We start from the raw sequence: 27,998 nt of genomic DNA, 5'->3' as shown, positions 1-27,998 counted from the left end.
CCTGTGAAACTTCATAGAGCAGTTTGTAGTGTTCCTCTCTCTTCTGAAAAGTGCACAAATTGCAGCCCATCCTAATAAGCAACACAAGAGCAAAGCCTCTAATTTCCTCAGCACTGAAAGGCAAATGCACTGACGGGGAATCACCCTCCAGACTTGTCTACTGTTTTTCATCAGTCACTCCAGCCCCGACACAGGCACGCCACTGTTAGCTGGAAGCACAAGGCAGGGCAGTGCGTAGCAGCATGCTCTTCTTCCCTTTCCCTAACTATCTTACACTCACGTATACACACACAGAGTTTCGACTCAGTTCATGGCAACACTCCCCCTGTCTCTGCATCAGTGCACATGACTACACAGATTCCCACTCATGAATATTAATAGCATCTCATTGATTATTTATGACAGAACGTGTTAGCAGGGAGGGGTGTCATAGCTGCTGCTGATGACAGATGAATATTCACTAATTAAGAAGCAAATGTACTGTGGTTAAACAAAATTCACTTGTGTCAATACCAACTCTGTTTATTAAGGTTAGAGAGACTAAGCTGCACGCATTTCACCCCCACTTGTCTCAATTTCTACAGTAATTGTGAGACTAATTCATTAATGGGGAGTGGGAAAAGCAAAAGTCAAGTCTTATGTTAGGTCTCCACCTTGTGCAACAGGGATCACAGAATACATTCAAAATATTTGTAAGCATTTTAGGGGAGTGCTTGTGAAATGTGAGCTGATGTTGCTAAAATTTAAGCTAAAGAAGGTAGGAGAGAAAATTAACCCAGATGGCTATACTGATAGCTCCAACTCTGACACTGCCAAATTTAGCCAAAATTACACTGTATTCATAAAAGGCATAATTCCACAACAATCATGCATATATAGGATATGTGGAAATGCAGGTGTGCTTGACCTGGTGCTTTTTACATATAGACGCATATTTTACTGTTTATTAAATAATCTCCCATTCAAGTATCTTTCTTGCATGTATAACAGATTAATCATAACTGCAGGCCAAATTTCTCAGAAACTCAACAGATACACCCTCTCAGACTCCCCGGTATCAAAGCTATTATTTTAACATGCCATTATATACAATTTTACCATTTGTAAATTAGTTTTTTATTGTGCCACAATTGTCAATGTGTGTATAAAGGAAAAGATGCATTTAAAATTAAAATAAGCCCACGTTAAATATTAAGGCCAATGGAAATAATACTTAATTCAAGGCTGACATTAATCCATGTATTGTACATAATGTAATCCAATGTTAGTTATGCAAGATAAAAAGCCCAAGCCATAACAAAACAGGATAGAAAAAGCAAAAGCTGCTCCTTTTTTATCTTTACTTTTTCAGCAACTTTTCTCATAAAGAATGATATCAAGTGCTTATTTCAAAACATCTTTAGTCTGGAGAGGATAGCAGGGGATCCAAAGCAGAAATAATTACTTTGAAACAAATGAAACCAGTTAGTTGAGATTAACACTGGGCCCTAAAAAGTTGCATTTACTAGGAAATCATGTACAGCTACTTATTTTTTTGGACGCAGTTTTCTAAAAGTGCTTTGTCAAATATTTAAAATCAATAACAGGAAATTATTCTAATGAGCATTAATTGATAAGAAATTGTCTTTGCATCTAGCAGCATCTCAAACACCAGCAACACTGGTAGCAAGCAGATCAACAATCATGTGCTGCTTATCAGTTCAGCCTCTTGGGATATAATAATCTGATTTTCTGGGCCCTAATTTTACTTAATAGACAGGATGAGAGCCAAGCAGAGAAACGTACAGGAAAAACCGGACCATTGTTGCAAACTCTGCATAGTAGTAAAGTTTGCTAGAACCTCTAGGTAAATTATAAATAGGTTGAGACTAAATCTTAATTAAATTTCATCTCCTTTAATAAATGTGCAGAGTCAGGAAGAATCAAATAATGACCATTAACAGAGCAAGCTCTTCACATACCAGCTTCCAGCAGTGTTCTGAAACAGAACATTAATTTTCATTTTGTGGAAGAACCTGAGCAGGTAGGTTTGGTTATGAATTTCCTCCAAAGCCCAAGGATTTCAAAGATGAACCATGGAGGCCAGTTCATCATTGTTAGAAAGAATCAGCCTCTGTTCTACTCCTCCACACTCACATGAAATGCTGTTCATGCTGAGAGGTTTAAACCCATGTAGCAAACATCAACTCAGTCTTTGAAGGTTTCTGTATTGTGAGGTGCAGAAAGATTCTCAGATGTGTAAATTTTGAACTTAAGAAAGTCAGATCAATGAACAAGACAACAATCATGCAAGGACAACCATGCCATCTTTTGACAAAAGCGTTCTCTTCTTCCACTGATGCAACTTTATCCTCTGACACATACACAATTTGAAAGCCAAACTACATTCTTGAAAGGAAACATTATTTACCCTAGTATATTTTTGATGGTTTCTTAAAATATCAGGTTAAAAAAAGACATATTATTACAGGATTCCAATTATATACAAGAAACAACAACAACTAATAGACAAAATAAGCAATGGAAAGCTACAGCTAAGCTTTCAGCAGTTTCGCCTTACAGTGTCTATTTTGCTCTTTCTCTGGTTCTTTTGTTTACTTCTCTGGAGACAACATAAGCATGGCCATTAATTTATCAAGAGCCTGCCCTCTGCTCATACAGAGTAAAAAGGTTCTGCTTCTGCAACCATTAATGGCCACAGTCTGAAGGGCTCAATAGATTTATTAGAGAAGTAAAGATGTACTTCCAGGTTCCTGAGCTCCATCTAACTGTGATCTTACATGTGGTCAAAATACAAAACTTTGTGCAGCATATAACAACATTCAAGGCAAAACTTGGTGGAAGTATTAACTAAAAAGAAATATGTGATGTGTTTTGGCCAAGTTATGTTAAGAATTTGATATTAGTGAGAAAGCATTCCTATTCCTCATCTTTATTGCCCTCCAACTTTTTGTAGCTAAAGGGATCAAAAAGGTACAAAAACATAATCAGGTCACTCTTATTTTATATGTAATTCATAGATAATCCAATAATTCAATGCTTTTCTTAATTTGGAGTTTTCTATGATCATTGCCTACAATTAAATCTTACCAGAAAAACAAAAATAATAATTTACAGTCAAACCAGCAATCAATAATGCAAATGGATGGAGTTCAATTTTAAGAGAGTTACAAAAAAAAATTGTTAACATTTTCAAACAACATGTCCTTGTTTAGGTTCTCTAATTAATTTTAAGTATCTAGGAGATTACTTATATTTGATATACAGTTACCTCATTGACATACAGTACTGTCTAATTACAAGAACCCATGCTTGAAAATTTATAATTGCAAAATTTCAAGACAAAGACACTGCAAATTAAAGACCTTTATAGGTTCTTTATCACACACTAAAAGACCTGTAATAAAATATAACATTTATTTTAAGTAAGGATAATGAAGCTGTTGGTCCAAACAGAGTGGTAAAATCCAGTGAAGTATATGTGGAATTCCAAGTTTTCTTTGCAAGCCCTTGAATTCACACTGTCTTCCTGATGTACCAACCCCACAGAATTTACTATATAAATTTTGAGGAATTCCAAGAAATCTGGCTCTCAGAACAGATGGCAATGCAATTTATAGTCTAAGGGCTGCATGGCTGTAAAACAGAAGTATCATAAGAAAAATGGAGCTGGAGAAAGCTTTTGCATATCCCCACTGTTCTGAACAAAAGCTTGAACTCATAAAGTGTAACCTCAGTCTGGGTAGATCTTTTAGTCCATTGGGATATTTAATGTTTTTAATGAAGCCTCAGCTCAGGTGATCTTATGCATCAGTCAGTTTGCATTATTAGAAAAACAAGGAAACTTCCAGACTTATGATTGCAGAGAAAAACTTAAAAAGCTTGAGTAAATATAACCCAAAGACTCAGAATTTGCATATAAGCTGGCCAGCTTAAACTCTAAAATAACATAATATATATATGAACCAGTAGGATAAATGAAAGTGTGAGCTATAGAAGTACAAAGTCATTTAAATGGCTTAGGCTTCAATAAAATGGATTTTTGCAAAGACAATAAACTAGAAAATCTTACCACAATCCCTACAAGATACATGAAAGTCTTCCTCAAAGTAAAAATGATGTACATTTTCTACAGTCATCAGACCATACTTGAAAATGCATGGACATAAAAACTAAGAATTTCTATCTATGATAAAATGCAATGTTCTCTGGAACATCAAGTTAGGAAAGACATTTGTTTAATCTCATATGCTTTACCATAGCTACTAAGATTCCATGCACTGGTCAAAGTCACAGCAAAATTAAACGTGGCAAGAGAAGAGGCAGGACATGGACTTCCTATGCTCTGTATTTCCCAGGAGGACTGTAATTCCTCTGAAGCCTATTTAGACCTGCCTGACTGTAAATCAAATGAGCTCCATAAGTGGAATTTTCCATTGGGCTCAAATACTTCCTGGAAGGCAGGGAGCGCCCATAACATCATATACAAGTCCAGTCTATTGATATCTATTGATTGTCTTTCCCACCCATGATTACATTGACATAGGAACTATGGGATCCTATGGGATTTATGGGATTCCTTGTCAAAAATACAAATACCTGTCTAAAGGGAAATGGAAAGCAAGGGCATGAGAAATCCCCTCTGCCATAATTGCTTACAGTACAAGTTCTACTTGTTCTTTTTGCTCTATACAGGAAAAAAATAAAATAACCCCATTTTAACCCATTTATCTACTAATACAATGTGAATGAGCTGGCTAGCATTCTTTGGGGAAAGTACAATTCCTTTACCACGTCTACCAGCCAAACTTCAGACTGATCAGAAACTGTTTGTCTCTTTTCTTTCTCAAAGATTCATCCAGAATATTTTTCCCCATGGTTTTTACTCTGAGTGGCTTCTTTATCACCCTTAAACAGGTGCCATAATAGTTAGTGAAACATTGCAGAAAAGCAAAGGATGCCTAATACTGAATTTTAAGTCCTCTAGGAATACATAATGTTGGTGTCAGGACTTGGTTAACATCTTCTAGAAGGACCTTGACTTTCTCTTGACTTTCTCTATCTCATTAGTTATTTATACGGAAACCATCTCACACAACTTCATGTTTTTTAAACCATATGATCATGTGAAACCAGGCTTTTAATTGCACTAGAGAGTTTTAACACTATGGAGCACACAGAGTAGAATTACTCATAAATAACAATTTAAATGATTTAAAGGAAACAAGAATTAATCAGGATAGCCAAACCTAAAGTGTATGAACAAAGTTCTGAAAAAGCTCTGATTATGGACAAATTTAGATGTGAAGTCCCATTTCAATAAACATTAAATACTGCACTTAGGGAACACTGCTAAAATATTCAGTCATGGTCTCTAAAGTAATTATATCTACTCAGAAAAAAGGTTTGGAGTTGTGGATAGTTTCCTCCAATTGCCTGAGGAAAAGATTAATAGTGGAGCAGCAACTATTGAAACTGCACAAACACCAGAAATATCCATATTTTATCCATATAGCCAGCAGTTCTGGTCTTCCCATCTTTAAATCATTTAAAGAAAATGGAAGAGCTATGAAGCACAAATGAGAAATATCAATAATAATTCACTTTCCCTGCATCTTCCATATTATCTCCTGATACAGAATGCATTCCTTCTCACATTACACAATGAAATAATACGACAATACATTTAAAACAACAAAAGAAAGACTGGATTTTTTTTTTTTTAAAGAAATTTGATAGTGGAATACATTACCTCAAAGGAAGCAAAAAGCAGAAAATAGTTCAAAAGGTATTACACAACTTTACAACAGGTAACTGTTCACTAGTCATCTACCTGCCTAGGAAGGCTATAATTCACCAACTTCTGGGAGCTATGAGAGATAGAACAACTATGATATTTCTCTCCATGCATCCCCTTGCTGATAGCTTGCCTGTATTTATTATTTTCCTCCTTGGAAATCTAATATTGGCCACATGATCCCTTTACTATTTTAATTCTAAAGGTTCAAACTTACCAGTTCTTACACAAAAAGCTAGAATATCTCTTTAACTGAAAGTTCCTTAGCTAATGTTAGGTGCTAATACAACATAAGAGTTCAACAGCATTAATGATCACATCACTTCGAACTTCAAATACATCTATAAAAGTACATTTTATTATTATCTGAATCAGTTTCAAAGCTTTTCAATCTACATCTGTTTCAAAAGTAAAAAGAAAACAAAAATTATTTTTCCCAACAGATTAAGATTATATCTGAGTTTTTTATACCTGTGTGGGAAATAAAGACCATTTGGAACTGAGATATGCCAAGCTCAGGCCCAGATCAAACAACAGCAAATATCAGTGAAAAGCCTCAAAGAGAAACTGAACTCACAGTACAAAATTAATTCAAGGGCTGAAGCTGCAGGGACTGGTTCAGAGGACAAGAACAGTGGTGAGGAACTCCTTGGCTCTTTTCTTTCCTCTGATACCTGAATCATTAGAAAACCTCTTCCTTTTTACATTCTTGTGAAATAAGTAACACCAGTCTTGCAAGGGCATCAACTCAATAAGCCTTTCAAGACTTTACAGAGCTTTTCAAAGAATGTGTTATAGACGGCTGTTACACCCACCCAAGTTCTGCTGAGGCCGCCCTTGCAGTCTTCAGCACTCAAATTAATTAACATGTCTTGTGTGGTTTCTCAATTAAACGTTTTAAGTTTTATACTGCTAATCAGTACAGAAGTACAAAATGAAAAATTACTCATGACTTGAGAAAGTCCCTTGCTAAAAGGCCCTTTGAGAGTAAGTGCCATTAGTTCAATAAATCTACAAGAGTAGTTTCGGTACACCCGAATATTTCAAAAGTGAAGATGCTGAGAAGAACAGTTTGTCATGAATATGGCACAACCAGTGCAGAGACACATTTACCAATATGGACATGTCACTGCTCACTTTCAAAGCTTGTACAAGTTGCAGTCTGGAAAAACTGTCGGGGGATACAGCAATAAAATAGATAATTCTGTCTTACCCCGTATAAATGGCCTACTGTGCCCTAGAAAAAACAGACCAGGATTAGGGAAGTTTTCATGGTCTTGAATGGATTTTCATGGTATTGAAGCTGAAAAGGAGAACTGTATTGAATCAGGCTATAAAAGCAGCTGCTTTTCTCCTCCACTAAAGTATAAACATGTTGTAATATAACTGTCAGAAGTTAACGTTACTATAGTAAAAAAATAATTTTTTAACACAGATATGATCTATGTCTCTAAAGAAATAGTTAGACAGAGGGGAGTTGGATGCTTGTGTGTAACTAATCACGTCTTCATCAACCTAAAGACAGTATTAGTGGTGAGTGTGATTGAATCTCAAACCTGGCTTCCAACACACACTTGATAGAATGATGGATGCAGGACTACACCACACAGTGCTGCAGGAGGCACTGCCCACACTACTCCCATGTCTGTCAGCTAGTCAGACTAGCTGAGTTTGGTTTAGACTGGTTTGATTTAAAATAACAATGTAAACTACAGTCAATTCTGTTTGTTGATAGTCACTAACTGACCACCATAAAAGCACCAATAATTCTGTTGTCATCAGCAAATGCTTTGTAATGATTTAAAATGAATGCAGCTTCCTCTTTGTGAAAATCCCCACAGCATCAAAGGTTTACTTTGTACGCTGTTTGGGCTTTCTAAAGTTTAAAATTAACTGCCAGTGCACCTGGCTTCTAGAAGATCATTAGGTAAATGTCCCAGCAAAGCCCAATCAACCTGGTTTTAGTTACCTTACCGTCTGCTCTAGAAGAAAATTAATGTTATTAGATGTGTCTTTCCCTGAAAATTGCTGGTGTTTGGTTACTGTGGCAGCTGTCAGGGAGGTGCAGGGGTCTCTCTGCTGGATGCTGACCCGGCAGGCTGCCTAGGCACAAGCCTGGTCCCAGCCCCATACCAGCCACCCAACCTGCATCAGGGTGCCCTGAGCCCTTGCAGTACACCAGAGCTCAGCCTTGCCAGTGTGCCCTGCCAAACCCCAGATCCCTGCAACTCCCACCCATCAAGAAAGAGAAATATCAGGTCTGAACTCAGGTATAAGGAGTTGGGAAGAAAAATATAGAAAAAATAAAAAACTCTTGCAGACCTACATGGATGGAGACAAATGAAATCTGATTAATGATGCCTCTTTTTCTTCTATTTTGATGTCCTGTGGAAAAGAAATTAGCATAGCAAATCCTGCTTTATCTCTGAATGAAATTCAGATCCTTAGTCTGAACCCCTCTTCTTTTTACTGGAATAAAAAGCCAAAATTAAGATCTTGTCAGCTTCAGAGGGGAGATTTGTCATACATCAGTGGTTTGCAGAGGCAGGTGCCCACCCAGCCCTTTCTGCCTGGCCACAGGGACACCATTGCCACTCAGCCTCTGCTCAGCTGCTGCCACCTTTACTTCCAGCAGCTTGCCAGGACTCCTGGATCATCTGAGCCCTCTGAACAGGGGCATTAAAAACTCTTTTTGAATATAGCTTCCTAAAATAGCTAAAGGACAATATAAAGTGGAGGAAAATAATTCAGTTACACTACAGTCAAAGAATGGTACAAATTACAGTGATGCACTTGACTTATATTTAGCATAAAAACATATGAAACAATATATACATCAGGATCACTTAAAATAAACCTTTGGATGGGAAGCCAGAATTGTAGAGGCAATGGTGTCATTCAATTTGCTAAGACTGAAGCAGATAAAAACCATCATTGTGCTCTAAAGAAGAGACACTTAACACCCTTACTCAACAGTAAGGATCAATTAATGAAATAGTAGCAATACCAGTGCAATTAATCTGGGATGAAAATCCTTCCAAATTTAACTTTCATGCAGTGAAATCATTGCTCTTGGATTTCAAAATGTGCCCTTCTTGAAATACATGCCCAAGCTCTGTAATGTATTTTGGTTGTCAATATCAATCATACATAAAAATAAAGCCGAGTCTAGACCAGAGAAATGTGGTTGAGACTGATCTCCTTTGCAGGGATCTTTGCTGTGTAATTCTCCACTGATGTTCTTCCCAGCTGGGAAAAGCATAATCTCTAAAGGTCCCTTCCAACACAAAGCATTCTGTGATTCTGTGGTTTATCTAAACTTTCCTTAGCAGGAAATGTCCACCATGCTTTGTCCAACACTGCAGTAAGTGCCCTCAGTACTCTTACACATTACCAAAGGCAAAAAATGCTATTTCTTAAAAATTGTAAAATAAAATTATATTTTTGCAGGATAGATATTTTAGCAGACACTGTTTGGAATTCTCCATGTCAAAAGGTTCAAGACCACTTACATAATCCTTCTTAGCTCCTTCAGTAAGGCAGGTCTTGTACTTATATTTGGAAGAGTTTGAAGATGCTCACAAGCAGACAAATACCTTCGCTGTGTCCTGACACCTACCAGCTTGCCTGACCAGACTTAAAGCCGCCTGATGCAATATAAAAATGGAGAAACATATTCTCATTTACTCCAGAGCAAATTTCTGTACTACTGAACCATTTCTTTCAAAAGAAAAACAAGGGGCATCAGGCCAGGTAGGCAACTCCTGTTGCTAAATATGTTCACATCTGTTTGCCCATAAGGAGTCAGACCCCACATTTTCAACTCATCTTCAGAGAGGAGAATGAGATGCTTTCATTTACTACAGGGGAGGAAGTAACATCTCTGAAAAAGGATTTTATTCATCAAACTTCAAACTACAGTATGTGAGTGTTTACACTAGAAGTAAAAGCAGTATATTTCCAAAACTCTTATTTTTTACAGAAATAAACTTTGTATCTTAAAAAACAGAAAGGTCTTTCAATAGAAGAATAAATATAACCTTCTCAAAGTTAATGTCTATTCTTTTCTCTATGATTCCCCCTGCAAGGATGTGAAACAAATCACAGGAAAATAAAGAAGAAAAATGGAAAATGAGGAGAATAACTGATTGGGAAAGGGTGAGTGCTTTTCTTCAAGATCTTTGCATCTAGTCTGAATATGTTTCATTTCTATTCAGTTCTTGTGCAGGACACTAGGATTATATGTATCAACTTAATTCAGTGATAAGAAAATCCTTACTATAAATCCTACCATGTCGGACAAATCTGCCAAGATCTTGATTATCAAAACAAATGAACAGGCATAAAATGTGACATACATAGCATAGCCTTTACATGATAAGTTAGCCCTCGCACAACCGACACACATAACTGTAAGGCAATGTTAAGGTTGCTATGATAAGCAATGTCTTTCCTTTCCCAGCACCTGAATCACAAGTTTTCTGAGTCAATGACTTCTAGCAAAAGACAAAATATATTCTGTAATTAAACATTATCTGCATATAACAGAACATATTTCTCTGTCCCACTGTGATCTCCTTCGAAAGTTAATGCTTTCAAGAGTGATTTCACCCTGCCGCTGCAGTGACTAAGCCAGAAGCCTTAAGGTTGTTATTTGCCTCTTCAGCAGATGCATTGGGGATTTATTGTAATGCTTTAGGGACCAGATAGTGATGGTCAAATAAATTATAAAAGTCACGCAGTGAGAAAGAACATTGTCAGCTCAGGGAAAACAAGAGTCCTGTCTCAAGCTACAGATCTGAATGAGAGGGAGAGGGAGAGGGAGAGGGAGAGGGAGAGGGAGAGGGAGAGGGAGAGGAGAGGAGAGGAGAGGAGAGGAGAGGAGAGGAGAGGAGAGGAGAGGACCTTGACTACGAAGTGATTAAAAATATGTTATCTCAGCAAAACTGCTCAAAATTGAAGTATTCAGTCAACAGCTGGCAGGATTAGCCAAGCTGTGCTGTGGTTCAACTTTTCTTTGACTTAAAAACAATATAGTCTATATGGAGAAGGCACTACAGGAATCAGCAATAGACCCACCACTGAATAGAGCTGAGAAACTGTCCTTGAGAAAAGTACATCCAGGTAACAAACTAAGAAAGAGTAAGAGCAAATGGCTGGAGAGGAAAACAGTAGGTGCTTGAAGTGGTAGAAGTAACTTTTTACACCAGGTTGACATAGGAATCCTAGATGTCATTTTTGTCTAGGTAATCTTCTCCCCTATGTGACAAGATGATGAAGCCTTATTTCGTCATGAGTGCGTCTGCTGGGGACCTCCAGTGGGGACACTGCCAGGGCAATGCTCCCACAGCCTCAGCGATTGCCTCCCTTCACACCTGGGCACTTAACAAGGGATAGGCTGGCTTGTGTTGACAAATTAACATGTTCTGCTGTTCACTAGTTTTTATTCAGATTATTAAAGAAATGTAGGGAAGCATCGAGAAAATTCATTTATTTGCCTTTCTGAAAGGAATTGGCAGCTTCCATAACTTTCTCTGGGGATTCTCATATTTACTTTGTTTAGACTTGAAGGAGAGTTTTAGAGATATAGATGCATATAGTATTTATTGGTTAGGTCTTGTGCTTTCCCCCAGCATTTGTCAGTAACTGCTATTTTCTGTCACCCTCTGGAAGATGGAGAGGAAAAGAATTTCAAGAGTGCCAGGGGAACACGAACTATGACTGCCTCTTCCATACTTAATGTGAGTGGATAAATACACGACGTTAGTTTCCAGTGCTGGTGCTCACTTCAGCACTTCAGTCCTCCTTCCATTCCTCCTCCCCTCCTCTCCTAATAGAAGAGGAAAGCCAGGAGGAAGTTGTAACATGACATTCCCTGTGTGTTGCAAAGGATAAATACTGCATCCCCCAGTGCTGCTTTGATGAATCTGTGTTTAGTCAGAGGTTAGATCAGTAAAGCTTGCAGTGGAGGGTGTGAAATAGCATTGATCAAACTGACTTCTGAAGCAGGGTGAAAGACAAAGAGAATCAATTAAACCTTTGGCCGTGGCATCCTGGTTTATTTTGCTGTGCACTGGGAAAACAGGTGTGTAGCTATTGCTTGTTGTAATATCCAAGCTGGCATTGTCGTGGGGAGCAGCCCCAGGGGCATGTGCAGCTGAGACCAGGCTGCTCCAAAGGTTTCCATGATCTCTCCTCTCCTCTCCTCTCCTCTCCTCTCCTCTCCTCTCCTCTCCTCTCCTCTCCTCTCCTCTCCTCTCCTCTCCTCTCCTCTCCTCTCCTCTCCTCTCCTCTCCTCTCCTCTCCTCTCCTCTCCTCTCCTCTCCTCTCCTCTCCTCTCCTCTCCTCTCCTCTCCTCTCCTCTCCTCTCCTCTCCTCTCCTCTCCTCTCCTCTCCTCTCCTCTCCTCTCCTCTCCTCTCCTCTCCTCTCCTCTCCTCTCCTCTCCTCTCCTCTCCTCTCCTCTCCTCTCCTCTCCTCTCCTCTCCTCTCCTCTCCTCTCCTCTCCTCTCCTCTCCTCTCCTCTCCTCTCCTCTCCTCTCCTCTCCTCTATTAAAAGCTTATCTGTCACTCTTTTTCTATCACTGTCCATGCTTCCATAGCCCTTACCTTATCTTTCTTAACTTTTTCTTTTTAACTCATCTTTACTTAATTAAAAAAAACCAAAACTCAAAAACGTAACATTATTCCCCTTGCATCTCTCTTCTGCTCTTTATGAAGCGTTATATTCTCCTTTTTTTCTATGCCATATGTCTTGTGAGATCACATTCCTCTATCTCCATAAATCTATTTACATCAGAGATTCCTTCTTCATCACGTCCCTCACAACAAAATCCTGCCTCCTCATCTGTTAAAACTGAGTTCTGAGTTTCTCAACAGATAGGTAGAGAACAGCAACCTTCTGAACCTCTGTCTGAACCCTGTACCTTGGAGAGCTTGAAAGAAACAGGCCTCTTCTCCCAAATAGGTCTATTCCAAGAAATTTCTTCCCAAACCTGACATATTCCTGGAATACAAGCCAATCTAAACTTAAACAGCAAGTGGATGATTTTAAAGACTTAACTAGCACTACTTAGAGCCTGAAATTAGGACCTACAAGTATTCCTGATGACTTTAAAAATAGAAAATGTTTTCACAGAGAACACACACTGAGCCTGTAACTGAATGTGGTGTAATCAAACAAGCTCTCAAAAGCTGAGAGCAAGTGTTTACTTCAAGAAACCATAGTAGGGCATCAAATAATGAGGAGTTTGAAGCCCACAATCCTGAATACTCAGTTTGACCTCTGGGTGCAAAACAAGGACAGCGTGCCTTCTCATTTCCTATGCTAATACCTAAGGTATCACTTCACATAATTACTACTATATTTGCAAAATGAACCACAAATCTCCCTTCAAAACGCATGTGTTTTTCACAGAAACCCATAAAAATTGACCTGATTATTCACCACATTCCCCAGCACAAACTACCCAAAGCTTTAGCCTGTGGCCCTGCATGCATCTGCCCTGTGCTGTCTGCTAATTGAACCATGGTTGCGCTGAAACAGTCAGCTGGAAAAGGGCCAACTTATCTTTGTGCTCCAAAAGAATTTTTAAAAGGAAAAGGAAACTCCTGTTGTGAATTATGAGAATGAGAATCCTTCAAATACTGTTAATAGAGTGATAAGAATTACCTTTTATTCATGTCTGTAATACTCCTATCAGCAAGGACTTACCCTCTCCCTAAGCTTCAATTTAAGATTTTTTTATAGAATTACTTTTCAGAGATACATATTAGCACATTTTTTTCAAAACAGATAAATACTGCCAAAATAATTACTAAACACATCCTTCCCTGCAAAGCCAAACAAGGTCTCAGTTCTGAAAACTTGTATTATTAATGAATGGCACACTGCTGCAAACTAATTGTATGTAAAGTCAATGGGTGCATGTTTAAGAATTTTAATTACTGTTCTGTGATTGCTTTATATTCAATACGTAACATAAAGGTAACAAAGCCTTTATGATGATAAGCAGTTTAATTAGAAAGCCAAGATAAGAAAAAAATGCCTTTAAGTTACAGAATTTGTTCATGCTGGCTATGTGATAACTTGAGTACATGGTTTTCCTTGGTGTTTTAAAATATGAAAAGCTAATTCTACCTAAACCTTTGTTTCTTCACACTACTTGAACTGCCTTATCTGCCATTTTTTTCTCTCTCTTATGGGTGCCAACAGCACAGTTTAATTAGAAAACAAACCTCAGTCTCTGAGCAGGTCCTCACGAGCCCCGCGCTCCACGGCCGGCGCGAGCCCCACAGTGAGCTGAGAGCAGCGCAGGACTGCGCCGGCCATGCAGCACTTACCCTTCAGCAACCTGTCTCCGAGGATGGCCATTGATTTCCTAGTTATTATGAACATGGAATTATTGGATGACAGATGATAGAGTGTTAGGTCCTACAAGTATTTTCCCAAATGGGCTATCCAGCCAGTGTTGCCGTGGCAACGAGGCTGTTTGACAGTGCTTATGACAAAGAAGTCTTTGCTCAGAATTCGGCTACAAAAGAGCTCCTTGCATCCTATCTTATCCTCCCTGGTTTTATCCAGCATCTCCTTACTGCCTCCCCAGCCTGTGGTTCCAGTTGGCTGCTCCAACACCAGCCAAGGTGCTGCCAGCCTTTAGTCCTCCAGGAGAGCACCCTGCCCATGGTGGGACATGACACTTTTGCCTATGATAATGTCAATTCTCCTAAAGTATTAAGTCTGACAGTCCTGAATCCACTGGCAACACAACTTTTGCATCAGAAAACACAACTGAAGACCTAGGAGGAATCATGTTCAGAAATCAGCCATTGCCTAGCGCAGTTAAAAGTTAAGTAATTTCTTCACCTTCCAGCCATTACTCTTTGCTTGCTTGGAGGTTTTTTAAAGCCTTTTTTCTACTAGCAGGACAATATCTTAACACTTTAAAATAAAACCCAGCTACCCACCTTCTCCAAGTGCTGTCATATTTGTTCAATCTTTCTGATAATTTCAGAAAATGCCTCTCCTTTGAGCTTCTGACTCCCAAAAAAGCTGTTTAACAAATCAAAAATTACATGCAATAACAGGTTATTTCACTTAAATGGGCTTACCCCCTTTTAATTCATTGAACAATTTTTCAGAAAGACAATGATAGGAGAGGGAATTACTGAAGAACAGCATTAACAGCTCAGGCTGGTTGCAGCAAACTACCATAAAGCTGCAGCCAGAAAGGATCATATGCCTGGGTTTGCTGCCCAGGATGGCAATTACTCTTCACCACACACAGTTACCACCCTCTTCCACTCTGTCTCAGTCCACAGTAAATTTTGCTGTACTTCCCAGGCTGGGTGGAGATGAGCAGCATTTGAGCTGCCATTGCTTGAATTGTGATAGGTGGGTAGGAAAAGATTTATGAAATCTACTTACATTTTCAATAGGCATCAAATTACCTTGGCAGAACTTGGAAAAGTACACCTGGGAAAGCTGGAAATAGGCCCCATTGTGAAAATATAAGTTAAAAATGTTCCCAGATATTCCCCGATATCCATAACAAATAAGAGGATTTTTTTCTTCCAATCTCCAATAAAAATGTATCCCAAAAGGTGTGGTTTCTGTCAAGATAGAAAAGTACAACTAAAAACTTTAAAGCACACAGAATTAATGGGGGCAGGTACTGACCAGACTCCCAGGAGAAACTGAGGACTAGTCATGGAATAAGAAAACTGAGGTATGTGTCTGCAATGAAGCTTACATGTTCAGTCTGTGCCAACTATCTTGTTTCTGTCTAGAAATACTTTAGGTCTTAAAATAATTGTAAGTGCATTAAAAAAATATTCCTGGTACAGCCACATCTGTTCCTAGCAGCACTTTTATAGGACAGCTTCAATTAGAGTTGGCTCTTGATGAGCCTCATCTAGGCTGCGCTGCACAAAGCAATAAACAAGGCACTGAAAGCACATGGAAAGCTGCAGCTTCATGCTGCCATCAGCCCCCACTGTCATATTTTCTCTCCTTTCATACCCTCCTTCTAGCATACGCAAAGCTGTAAATGTTTTAGGGCTCTGTGATAGTCCCTGAGAAAAACAGGGAGCATATGTAATGTATTTTCACATGGAAAAAAAAAATTGAGATCCTAATTTCTAAAGTGTGCCTTCTGTCCAAAGTATACCCTTGACACTAACTCGGCTGCGATGCAAATCACTTTACAGAGATTACTCAGCCATAGATGATTCCAAGGTACCATCAGAAGGGTATTAGTCAACAATTTCTCATGAAGTCCAATTACATGTTTTCTATATAATTCCCTGACTACCCACTAAAATTTTGCTGATATTAGCCCATCTGAAAGGCATTCCAGGGACCAGGAGCACAGACAATACCCATTACAAAACCATTCTGTGGTTTCTGTCAAATCTAAGTTAAATGCTCTATAGGGACTGGAAAGCTGCTATGAAATTGCAGATTCAGGATCTATACAAAACAAAGACAGTATGTCAATATACTCTTCTTTTTAAACAGAGAGAAACATTCAAATATGTGAAGACTGAGCTGAAAAGGATGCATCCACTGGCATAACATGCATTCCCTCTAAGTACCACTGTGATGTAACTCTGAGGCCTGGCCCATAGACATAATTGATGTCATCTGGATTTTCTCTAATTTCTCATGCAAATACAAAATCAGTACCAAAGGCATGTAATTATCAATAGGAAAAGAAATTATATATTTTTTTTAAATCCCTTCCCCTTCTCTCAATAAATTGTCAAAACATATCCTTTCTGAAGACATTTAAATGACTAGATGGTTCAAGGCATGGTTCAAACCCCCTCACCTGCAGGTCATAAATTTGGCTTCAATCTCAGCTGGTAGTGACTAAATTTTACTACAACTAGACAGCTGTTTAATGTTCTATCTGAAACAAGCCAGCAGTTTCAGGCAAGGTCCTACTGGGCAGGTGTTTGCATTATTAAAACACACCACTTCTTTCAATAACACTGTTGGGAGTGTCAGCAAAGAGGCCAAGGATGGAGTAGATTTGAGGACTGCATATGTTGTAGACTTGAGGACTGCAATGAGAAACAAAAAGCTTTGGCTACTTTGGGATTGATGTATAGTGATGAGTAACAGAGAGAAACAGAAGATATCCTTCATTTCACTGAACTTGTTCTAGGAACAAGATAGGAGTTCTTCACCTTATCATAGGCAGCCAACTCTTTCTTAAACCTTTAAATTCTTATCAAGAATTCCTTACCTCTTACGAATTTTCATATAATGAAAAAATATCTGTAAGATTTCACTGTGGAAACAAGTCCCTTTAAAAAAAAAGACCAGTATTTTGGAGGGGGAGGGGTGACAAGGGCATTCATTTTGAGTTTTGTACTGCCATTATACACTGCCAAAACAGAAGAGGCAAACTGTAGTTAAAGAAAAAAAAAAAAAAAGAAATGGGAAAAGAGAAAAATCTGTGAAGCCTTAAAATAAGTATATTTCTTATTTGTGGGATCTCCAGGGAAACAATTGCTACTTTATTGATTTATGCTACAAAAATAGTATAAGAGAGTACAGCATTGAAATGAAACTTAACGTAACAAATCAACCTAACTAGTATCTTTATCTGAAGTCACTGCAGGTAGCTCATAGTCAGTGTCTCAGAAAGTAAGGGATCAGCTCCAACATTTTGTGCTAAAGAGAACAGTGGCAAGCTACTCATCAGGGTATCCTGATGGAAAACTGCTCCAAATACTTATACTCTGTACTGTCTGCCCTTTGGCTTCATATTGCTTCTGTCAAGATGAGAAATTTTGGGGCCATTCATGGGCCGAAGGAAGCAGAAAGAATTTTACTGGAGCTGTCTGGATACACACCAATTACCCTCACTTGGCTAAGTTTTTAGAAGTAAGATTTTCAAGGACGTGAAAGAAAATAGTAACTTGATAGTTCTTGGCCAAGTTAGTGGAGAAAAAATGTACAGAGAATGGCTTTCAAAAGAGAGATTTAGTGTGTTCCTGAAACTGCTAAGTTGAAAAAAAATTCCGCTGCTAAGTTAGGAATGGGTGTTAAGGAATATTCCTTTTTTGCTTCACTGAAAGTTCCTTTAAGTGATCTCATATGATTAAGACTCTGAAAAGTAAATGAAGAAAGTGTAAGGCTACTTCCTTCAAAACTTCAATTTTAAAATCCTTATTACAGTCTTAGTACAGTGCAATCCTGTATAAACACAGTTGTTTAAAGATAACACTAGTTAACCTTATTTTGCTACGGGCAATCCCAGCAAGCTTTAAAAATAAAAAGAACACATTTGCTCATGAGGCAGTAGTTTCCTATAACATAAAAAGCAAATTCAATCTGCTGTTTAAAAAACTACTGCATTTTCATAGCAATTAAGAAGGGCATTTCCCCCCTAGATTGACTTGTCAATCCTATTAGACCAAATTCTAGTTAAGGGTAGAAAAGTGACTATTTTACGTGCCAAATGAAAATAATTTAATGTGAGTTAATGAGGATTGGCTCATAACTGATTAGTCATTTTGATTCTGGCTTGTTACAGTGGTAAAAATTACTTTCAAAGGATACAGTAGGATCAGCAGTGATTTTTACTCGTTTGAAAAACAAGCTGAGCTTTCCTTTGTGACCAGATTAGGCATAAGAATACCTGAAAACAGGAACAAGATAGGTGCAACAGCTGACATCTAGTTTTGAAAATATAAACTACTTTAAATGATAATAATAATATCTAAACTATTAAGACCTGGCAATCTTTTCTCCATGTCACACTTTCAACAAGTAGCCTTTGACTAACAAAGGCCAAATATCACTATGAAAGAGAAGAGACCAATCTTACTCTTCTGAGCAGCTTTCCATCACCATTCTACAATGCCACACAGGGATGCTCACATGAAGGTTTTTAAAATCAAGTTTATATGTGTCATCATGCACATTTTTTGAAACTAAGCTCATTACAATGTGCAATACCAAATGCTGCATGAGAAGAACAAGCCCTGCTAGTCCTTCACAAATGGATAAGGAGTTGCTCAGCCGGCTCAGAAGGCATCCCAGGGCAGCTGGCCTTCAGTGTGTCAGGACACAGGACTGGACAAAGCAAAAATACCTTAAAACAGATCACCTACACCTTTTTTATTTCTTATATCCTGGATAACTATGAGGTTGTGTAAGAATTTGCATTTCTCAGTATCACTTAGAAACATTCAATTCTTTCATGACAACAGATGTATTCTATTCCTGTGGCACCTCATCTGTCCTTGAGAACCATACAGAAAATGAGTGATGACATTTCACTTTCAACATTTTGTGTAAAGACAGAAAATAATGTCAAACAAAATCCTAAACCCAGATTATTGGATGCTTGAAAACTCATCTCATTTTTTTCATGTGGACACAGGTAACAAAATGATTAATGATTTCTGGCTCCACAAAAATAAATTTAAAACTATTAAGTCACTATTGAACTGGTCATTTCACTACCTCAAGAAACCAGATTTATGATTGATTTAATTCAATTGAAGGAGATGGGTCTTTTCATGTAATTGCCACCATTGCAGTAAAGTAACTCTCCTACTTGGTCTGTAAAATCCCAAAGGCCATAGCGAGGTTTACGCTTTACATCAACCACCACGAGAAATTATTTGGCTGAAATTATTCATACTTAAATACTTTTATTTTGGTATTGTGACTTTTAGTAGCTGATCTTCTCCAGAATCCAAATCAAAACCTGGAGGACAGAGGTAAGAAAAAACTCAAAACCTCTCTGGGTACTAGGAAGACAATCTTTTCAATATGTTTAGGCTCTTAGAATTTCAGAAACATACTATAAGTTCCTTAAGTACCTGACCAGTTCTTAACTTTAAACATTTCCGAGCATCAAAATTACTTTGAAATCAGATAATGACAATTAAAAAATACAATATTAACCTAGTAAACAACATTCCAGTACTTTAAATTGACAATTGATACTCTATCTGAAAGAAGCACTGTTTGCTCTTGTCCCCTCTCAGCAATGATTCAGTGTTTAGATTTGACTTTGAAAACACACAGTCTGCTCTTAGTGACACAGTGTGGCATATAAAACTTTATTCAAAGTACACCACATAGACAAAGGGAGTTTGTTGGGCTCTTCATTGTACATTTCTATATTCACCTGCACTTCTAGTGCAGCCTTCATAATAAGTCAAAATTAATGGGGATGTAAAAGAATCAGAAAAAAACTTCAGATGTTTCCTGTAGCCTATTTACATGCAAGTTTCACAAAGACTTAAAATAATCTAGATCCTTATATAGGACTGCTTTAGGACCCTGGACTGTACTTACATATAATGTTGTATGAAGTTTTTAGTATTAGATACGTGTCCAGAATCACTGTGATAGGATGTTCATCATGCTAATTGTATGCAGGTCACTGCAATTGGAGCAAGGTGCACGAGGCCACTGTGGCACTCCGCTGTATCCCAGAGCACAGTGCTGAGCAGGGGCATGCCACATGCCCTCCTACCTGTCAGCAATATGCAACCCCATCTGCTCTAGTCCACCTGCAAGAGAGAAATAAACTTTGCCCCTCAACCAGGATATTTCCTAAGCACCAGCTTCCAATTTCAGTTGAGGAAACAGATCCTTCCGTTTTAAAAGTGTGCAGCATGTTCATTGCTCTTTAATTTCACATAGTCCCCCTGAAGCACTTTACTACTGAACAGCCTTTAATATGATTTGAAACAGATACCACTCCAGGGCTTTCTCATCTTCATCACTTGTTTGTTTTGACTTTGACATTTACTCAATTAGAACTGATTTGCCAATCATGCACAACACTTCCTAAAGTCCATTTCCATACACCAGTGCATAGGCCCATCCAGTTAGCAATGATCTTACCTCATCCAAAGTAAAAATCTACAAAACCAAGGAGCATACAAAATAGCCAATATGTCTGTCACAAAGCATCTGAAATTTCTTTCCTACCATTGCTTTCAGTAAATGGAAAATAAGAGAAGCTATGAAACCTCTTTTGGCAAATAATAAGTTCCAGCATGGCCTAACTGTCAGATTAATCAGCTCCTTGAAATTTGCCTCAGGAGGAAGCAAAAGAAGGAATGGTTCATTCAGGAAATCAGGATTCATCCCACGAATATCATGGCAGCTCCTCCATAGCTGGGGAAGAAAGGGGAGCACACAGTCCCTACCACATCTCTGTCACATGCTCAGTGCTGGGAGAGGAAGAATTGTTAAAATTGTCAAGTACCATTCACAAATTTATGCCTGTGGAGTTGTTCCTTCTGGAAGAGAACCAAATAACTCATACTTTTTGAAAATTGCTTCTGACAGCTTCTCAGTCTGCTTCAGGCTGGCTCTCAGTGATGATTTGTATTTTCATATACTTCTCATACATTAAGAAATTTACACCTGTCAGGTCCTGACAGAGTGTCTCCATCTTCAACCTTTTCAGGGAAAATTCTTTGCTTGCAGACATTATCCAAATAAGTTTCTATCAGAAGTCTGGGTGACATAACAGGTGGGGGTCCAAGAAATATGCAGCAGACAAGCACAGAATTTTAATGAGAAACAGGGGCTTCTGCACTGGCATAAAAGGGATGGAAATTAAAGCACTGATTCCTGTCACTTTAAACTGCTCATAAAGCCCATGGGTTTTAGGGGAAGACATAAATGCCCAGTGCAGAACTTTCTTTACTAGCCAGCTGACATCAGAATTTTTATTTCTATTTATGGAATCATGCTTGGGGTCAGAAAAGCAGCTTAGAGAACATGATTCTTCTTAAATAAGCAGGAGGATGGTCATCCCTGCTGGTACACTCCTTGATAGCAAAATAAATTCCTGCTCCCCACAGCCAAAGTGGCCAGAAGAAAGGCTAAAAAATGTGAGGGATGTGAGACATGCTCGGGCATGGGATTCCTTGTGCATTCAGCCAAGCCCTGACCTGACAATCCTCAGAAAGCTTACACCACTGAAGACACACTTCTCACCACAGAAATACTATGCTTTTAAGAACCTGTAAGAAAAAATGTGAACTTTGTGGCTCAGATTCAGGGTTGTGTCAAGTACCACAGTCCTCAGCCCAAGTATTTTGTTGAGAAGACCTATAGCAGTATTTCCAGCTCAGTCAATGCATGCTTGCCACATGGCTAGCAGCATCCTGGCACAGCTGCTCCTTCAAAAAGCTCACATATGCCTGTAAGGACAAGAGACATCTGTCTGCATATCCTTCCCTTCACCTCCCTGTCCCTCAGGATGCAGAAGGTTTCACTCCATGACTGCTCCCAATACTTCATTTTCACATGGGAGATGGAATTTGCAAGGAACACAGGGTGACATGATAGCAAGAGGCAGTGGGCAAGAAGTGACATCATTGCTTGTGTAAGAAAAGCAGTGTGGGATGCCTGGTCAAGACCATACCTCCACTGGCTGGGAATGATAATTTGGGTCAGGAGCATGAGGAAGGGAAACAAACATCACTCAGTGTTTGTTTCTGACCTCTTTTTAATGCTGTCTGAATGAAGACCTAGACAGGATAAGCAGAGAGGGCTCCTGGCTTCCCTCACCCTTTGGCACTGGAGGGATGAGGGGTGTCAGCAGCACCAGCAGTTTTGTTATGCTCCAGTCAGCAGCAAGCAGAGGACAGAGCACCCACCCTGTTCCCAGTCCCCCTCAAACTCTTTTCTCACTTCCCTGAGAAATGACCCCATGGATTAAGTAAAAGAAACAATATGCTGGCAAGGACCACATGGCAACATCATGCCGCTCCTGCCTTGCCTAGGAGAGCAAGCATTTGCATTCTCTCTGACATTGTAAGGCAAGTTATTTCACATCTATTCCTGCTGTAACTAACCACAGTAACACTGCTGGACAGTAATACTTAATTGCAATTTCTTTTATAGTTTAATAAATGGTTGGATTACCAATGCTGAAAAGACATAATTTGTCAACTGTAAATTAATGTTATTCAAATTAACTTTGGACCATGGAGTGGGCTTTTAATGTCACTCATTTATTCCACACTTACTGCCCCTGTTCTGTAATTGATGTGCAAACTGGTAAATTATTTGAGTTCTCCAATCTTTTTTAATTCTTTATTGCTTAATGCCTTCTGTTGTACTTTAATGATCTGCCATGCCCAGTTCTTCCAAATGAAGGGCTTTGTTAAAAGTCCCGATGAACCACTCAACAGATCAGTTTTTCTCCTTGTCCAACACCTACTTAAAGCCTGTCTTCTCCCTTTGATTGCAGAAGGAACCAAACCTCCAATATCTATATTAGGTCTTGAACCATCTTTCTTGTTCAGGCAAGGGTGCCAAGATTGCCTGTTTCCAGCAAGTTTTAAGGGTAAAGGTAACTATAACACACATGCACACAGTGCTGGAGTTAGATGAGACACTCATATACTTGCTTGAGAGTTTCCCAAAAGGTCACTTCAGTCCCAAAGACAGTCAAACAAACCCTATTAACAGCACAGTCAGCCACTTGTTGGCATTAGCTTTTTCAAAAGGCCACTTTGAGGTTCAGGCTACTGAATGCAGACTCCAGCTTTATTTCATCTAGAGATGCTTAAAAAATTCAAAACTTTTTTTTGTGTGCAAAGATTTCTGAAGTTAATTGCCACATTTAGATAGACTTTTTGTGAAAACACTGCTTTACCTAACTGGAAAAGTATTTAATCACATGCAAAATAAAGCATTTCTTTCAGGTTTCATTTTTCTTTGTAAAAGCCTGTAAGAATGAGGATCTTTTTTTCTTAAAAGATGTCAGTTGCCAAGTACTGAAGTAAGGTGTGATACATATCTGAATGCATGCAAAAAAAAAAAAAATTGTATCATCCTGTATCAAATGAATGTTTGCAATGAATTTAATTAAAAATTAACAAATCTTTGTAAGTGGAGACTTTCTATTCAAAGATACCACAGCCTGTCAGTCAAGGCACAGCTGATGAACACCTGCTCTAATTCTATATACAGCATAAAGCCTAATTATTTTGTCATTCTTGCTTATCTAAGGGAGCCTAATCACAGGATTTGAGGATGTGCCAGCATAAAGGCATGGAATACGTTGAAATTGGTCTGAACATCAGGTAATGAATAAAACTGGATGAGGGCAAAAAGACATGAAAAGAAAATTAAATAAGAAATACAATAAATGTGGTACGTATTGCAGGATTTTATCTACTTTTTTTTAAAGTGGTGTCTTTATTTGTATTGGGAAAATAATGAAACTCCCTTTAAATGTCAAAGCAAGCAGAACTACATTGAGGAAAGTTTAAAATACCATGAAGTGGGAAAAAAGCAAACACACAAATATGCAAAGAAACTGATGGAAATAAAAAACACAGGCAAAATACAGAGTAAATGAGAGTAAAAGCAGTTATGGTAAAATTAATTGTGGCTGAGAGAAGGAGCCAAATGCAAAAAAGTGCGTGAGATTCTTCTGACTCAGGTGTTAAAAATTAGTGTTGCAAATGAAGTCAGAGTGAGAGCAGCAAATTTGGCATGTTGGGTATGCAGGAGTGCAAAAATCCATGTTTCTCACCATTAGTGACTGACTGGTGCACATTCACATCATAACAACATTCACTTCTTTTCTAATAAACCAATATCTTTCAATCTCAGACACTGAAAACTTGCTTCTGATTTTTTTTCATGGAGGAGATGACCTTCCTTTGTCCCCTTTTGTCCCCTTAAAATACTAAAACCAAAACCCCTGGAACAGCCACAGTGCAGTAGCTTGAGAGTGATCAGTTCACCCACATAGCCCGAAAGGAAGACTGTAAGCCACCAGAGTGAATGACAGCATATAGATATAGTTTGCATTATTTCCCCTCAATCTAAAGATATTTAAATCAACCAAGACATTTACGTACCTTCTTATTTAGCTAGAACTAAATCCTTATATTCTCCATTCAAATATCTCCACTACTTTGTTATTCATGTACTCAAGTACTTCATTACATAACATCAGAAATGAGATTGTAAAATTCACAAGCATTAACAGTTTTTCCAGGTACTTTTTTCCCCCTCCAATTAGCTTACTTCCTAAGTGTTCAGTAGCTTAAAAAAAATGAAGGCAGGCAGAAGTTTAGCAGTAACTGATTATCCCAAATGATTTTTCCTTTTTCTATTAAATTGATTTCACCAACTAAAACACAGTATCTGAAAATTATCTCAGTACAACAAATCCACTGCTAAAAATGGAAATGAGAAACAAAGATTTATTTCAACATGGTATCACAGAATGCCATAAATAAATTCAACATGCTGGGGATTATTTTTGTTTAGTGTCTTATGTTTTGTCATTTTGTTTCAACCAGCCTACCAGACAGCTATGGTAGGTTTGAATAGAATATTGCCCCAAAGCCAAAAATCATGAACATCTTTTATTAGTGAGCCTATTAGATCACTGAAAGAGAAGAGCAATCCAAATCAGTGTTGTAAGGATTCAAATTTAGATTTGTTTCTGTATCAGAAAGCGACTTGCTTCCTCCCAAAGTCACAAAGGCTCATCAGGCTGCAGGCAGAATAGACACAAAAGAGGCTGGTGGTATGGTTGGTTTCCTCAGCAGCAAAGCAGCCACGTGCCCTAGCGAATGCCTGATCCCTGGTCAAGCCTCTTGCACTCGGATTCTCACAAATCCTGTCAGGAGCAGCTGAGGGAGCTGGGGTTGTTCAGCCTTAAGAAAAGGAGGGGAAACCTTACCACTCTGCAATACCTGAAATGAGGTTGTAGCAAGGTGGAAGTCAGTCTGTTTTCTCAGGTAGCAAGTGACAGGGCAAGAGGAAATGGACTCAAGTTGTATCAAGAGAGGTTTAGACTGGATATTAGGAAAAAATTCTTAACTAAAAGGGTGGTCAAGCACTGGAACAGGCTGCTGAGTTCACCACTCCTGGAGCTATTTAGAAGGTGTGTAGATGTGGCACTTTGGGACATGGTTTAGTGGTGGGCTCAGCAATGCTGTGTTAATGGTTGGACTCAGTGACCCCAGAGGTCTTTTCCAATCTAAGTAATTATGTGATTGTATGATATCCTTGCTGAACTGCCTTTGACCAAGGCTATATTACAGCCTTAAAAACAGATGCTTGAAATCAAAGGGATGCTGGCCTTATAAGCCCTACAAGGGGGAAACCACATGTGACACACACATGCTTTGAAAGCATGCTGTCCTGATGGAGCACTCTCCAGCAAGACTGTGAGTCAGTGCCAGCCTTACAGCACACAGCTTGCCTCATAGCCACCATCGTGGTCTAGCTTGGCCCTCGGAGACACCCTATTGCCCTGACCAGGCTTCCTTTCAAAGCACCTTTATGGGGCAGAAAAAAGACTCATCCAATGCTGTGTTGCTGTAAAACGTGATGCACTAGGCATCAGTGGCAGCAGGTGACTGTTTTACCACAGCTTGGCGTGTTCTTGTTTGTAAACCATCAGCATAATACTTCACACATAACTGGTTGTATCTCATTAATATGTCAGTGTGGTGCTACAAAAACAGAAGGCAGGGGGAAGCTGACAGACCAGGTGGATCATGCATAAGATGGAACACACACCTACAAAATGAGTGAAATACGTGTGTTGTCTGTTCACATGCTGAAAATGAGAAGTCTCATCCTTCACTCTGCAACTTCAGTGTTGCCCCATTATAACTACTGCTATTAAGTTCTCCTGTATCACTCTGCCTAAAATCCACTGCAATACTACAGTTTCACAGACTGCAAAAATAAATGGACAGTTTTTGGTGAAAGATGAAGAAAAAGGACACGATGATGACATATCTTCAAAAAGATATAATTTTGTGATATTTTCATCTTTTCAATAAAATTGTCTGACACTGTCAAGTCAAAGTTGGACGAAATAAATAAAAAACCCAAGAAAGGGAAGAAAGAAAACACTATAAATATAAGAGGAGAAACCAGCACAAAACTACCAGTACTAATTTAGGACTAAGTCTTTAAAGGAACATAAATGCACAGCTTCAGATAGTCTACATTTATCCCTTTTAATAGCTTCAGAGTACATTATCCTCCAGTCAAAAATTCTTCAACTTTTTTCTTTAGCGCTGGCTGCAGCATTTGTCTGTTCATCATTTCCTCAAACAAAATTTCTTACAGAACTCACTCTCTGACAGGAATAAAAGTCTTTTCTTTGATGGCAGCTGAGAGTTTTACCAGGAAAAAAGGAACTACCTCTGTTCTGTCATACCTGGACATTAATTTGAGAGATATAGAGACCGAGATATAGAGACCATTTTTCTTGCCTGTGTCAGAAAGCTAAAAAGAAGAAAAAAAAATAATTATATGATCCCCAGTGAAAAAGATCCTAAGCAGCTGGAAGAATTATTGAGATCTTCCCTCTCTGCTCTTAACACCAAATGGGACTGCTAACATGAAGCAGCCTTTATCCCTTTCCTTGCATGTCCTGATAATGACACTGAACTCCCACACAGATTTAACGAATGGAGAAGCAGGAGGGTATACAGCAAAGGCCTTTAAACCCCTTGTGTTCTCCAACTACTCGCTTGCCAGACAACACAAAGCTCTTTCTGCTGAGAGCCAGGCCATCACTTGCTGAGGAAAAGATGCCCTCGGGAACAGCAAGCCCTGCTCTCATGGCTGTGTAGACAACCTTCCCAATGTGAGCCTCTATCACCTCTGGATCTGCAGCCAGGTGACTGTATACTTCTGCTCCTCCTCATAACTTCTCAGAGGAACAATAGAGAGGAGCTAACAAGCAAGGGAAGGAATGGCAGAAGGATTGCTCCAATTTGGGGATATTAGCCTTGCTCAATAAAACAGTGCTCAGCAGACACAGTAACTGAAAAAGGACTAATGATTTGGGGTATAACACCAGACTGCTTTTCCTCTCGGGGCAGTCCAGTAGTAGGAAAGTAAAATATTAAAAGAAAGTTGCTGGATTGAAGAAAAAGAGAAAAGAGAAAATAATTACATCTTCCCCAGTCTCTCAGGAACCATGGTAGGGCTAACTGTCCCTAGTCTGCTATCAGCATACAAAATCTTCAGCCTTGCAAGAGTCCATAAATGAAAACTTAATAGAAACTTCTGAATGCATCTTATTGCTTAAAATGGAAATGAATTATTCAGATTTGGCCTTTGTTAATGAGCTTTTTCACTGCTGTAGTCATTAGAAACTTTATTTCTTTGCCCAACACATGTCTACTAATTTTCATGTCTTAGGACAGTGT

The 27,998-nt window shown here is 38.7% G+C and overlaps 1 protein-coding gene across 2 annotated transcripts in view; it reads right to left on the bottom strand.

Moving 5' to 3' along the window:
- PDZRN4 (PDZ domain containing ring finger 4) overlaps positions 1–27,998 on the bottom strand; it is a 241,287-nt gene that overhangs the window by 106,263 nt on the left and 107,026 nt on the right. Inside the window, exon 1 of one of the 2 annotated variants that reach the window (XM_021545293.3) lies at positions 2–12,013. The exons of the other annotated variant lie outside the window; for it this stretch is intronic. Coding sequence (XP_021400968.1) covers positions 2–70 — 69 coding nt within the window. The 5' untranslated portion in view covers positions 71–12,013. Of the gene's footprint in view, position 1; positions 12,014–27,998 lie in introns of those variants that run through there. 2 annotated transcript variants of the gene reach the window in all.

This window comes from Lonchura striata, chromosome 1A, assembly GCF_050655825.1.
Source record: "Lonchura striata isolate lonStrDom1 chromosome 1A, ASM5065582v1, whole genome shotgun sequence".
NCBI classification, from domain to species: Eukaryota; Metazoa; Chordata; class Aves; order Passeriformes; family Estrildidae; genus Lonchura; species Lonchura striata.
This window is presented reverse-complemented; position numbering and strand designations above follow the sequence as displayed.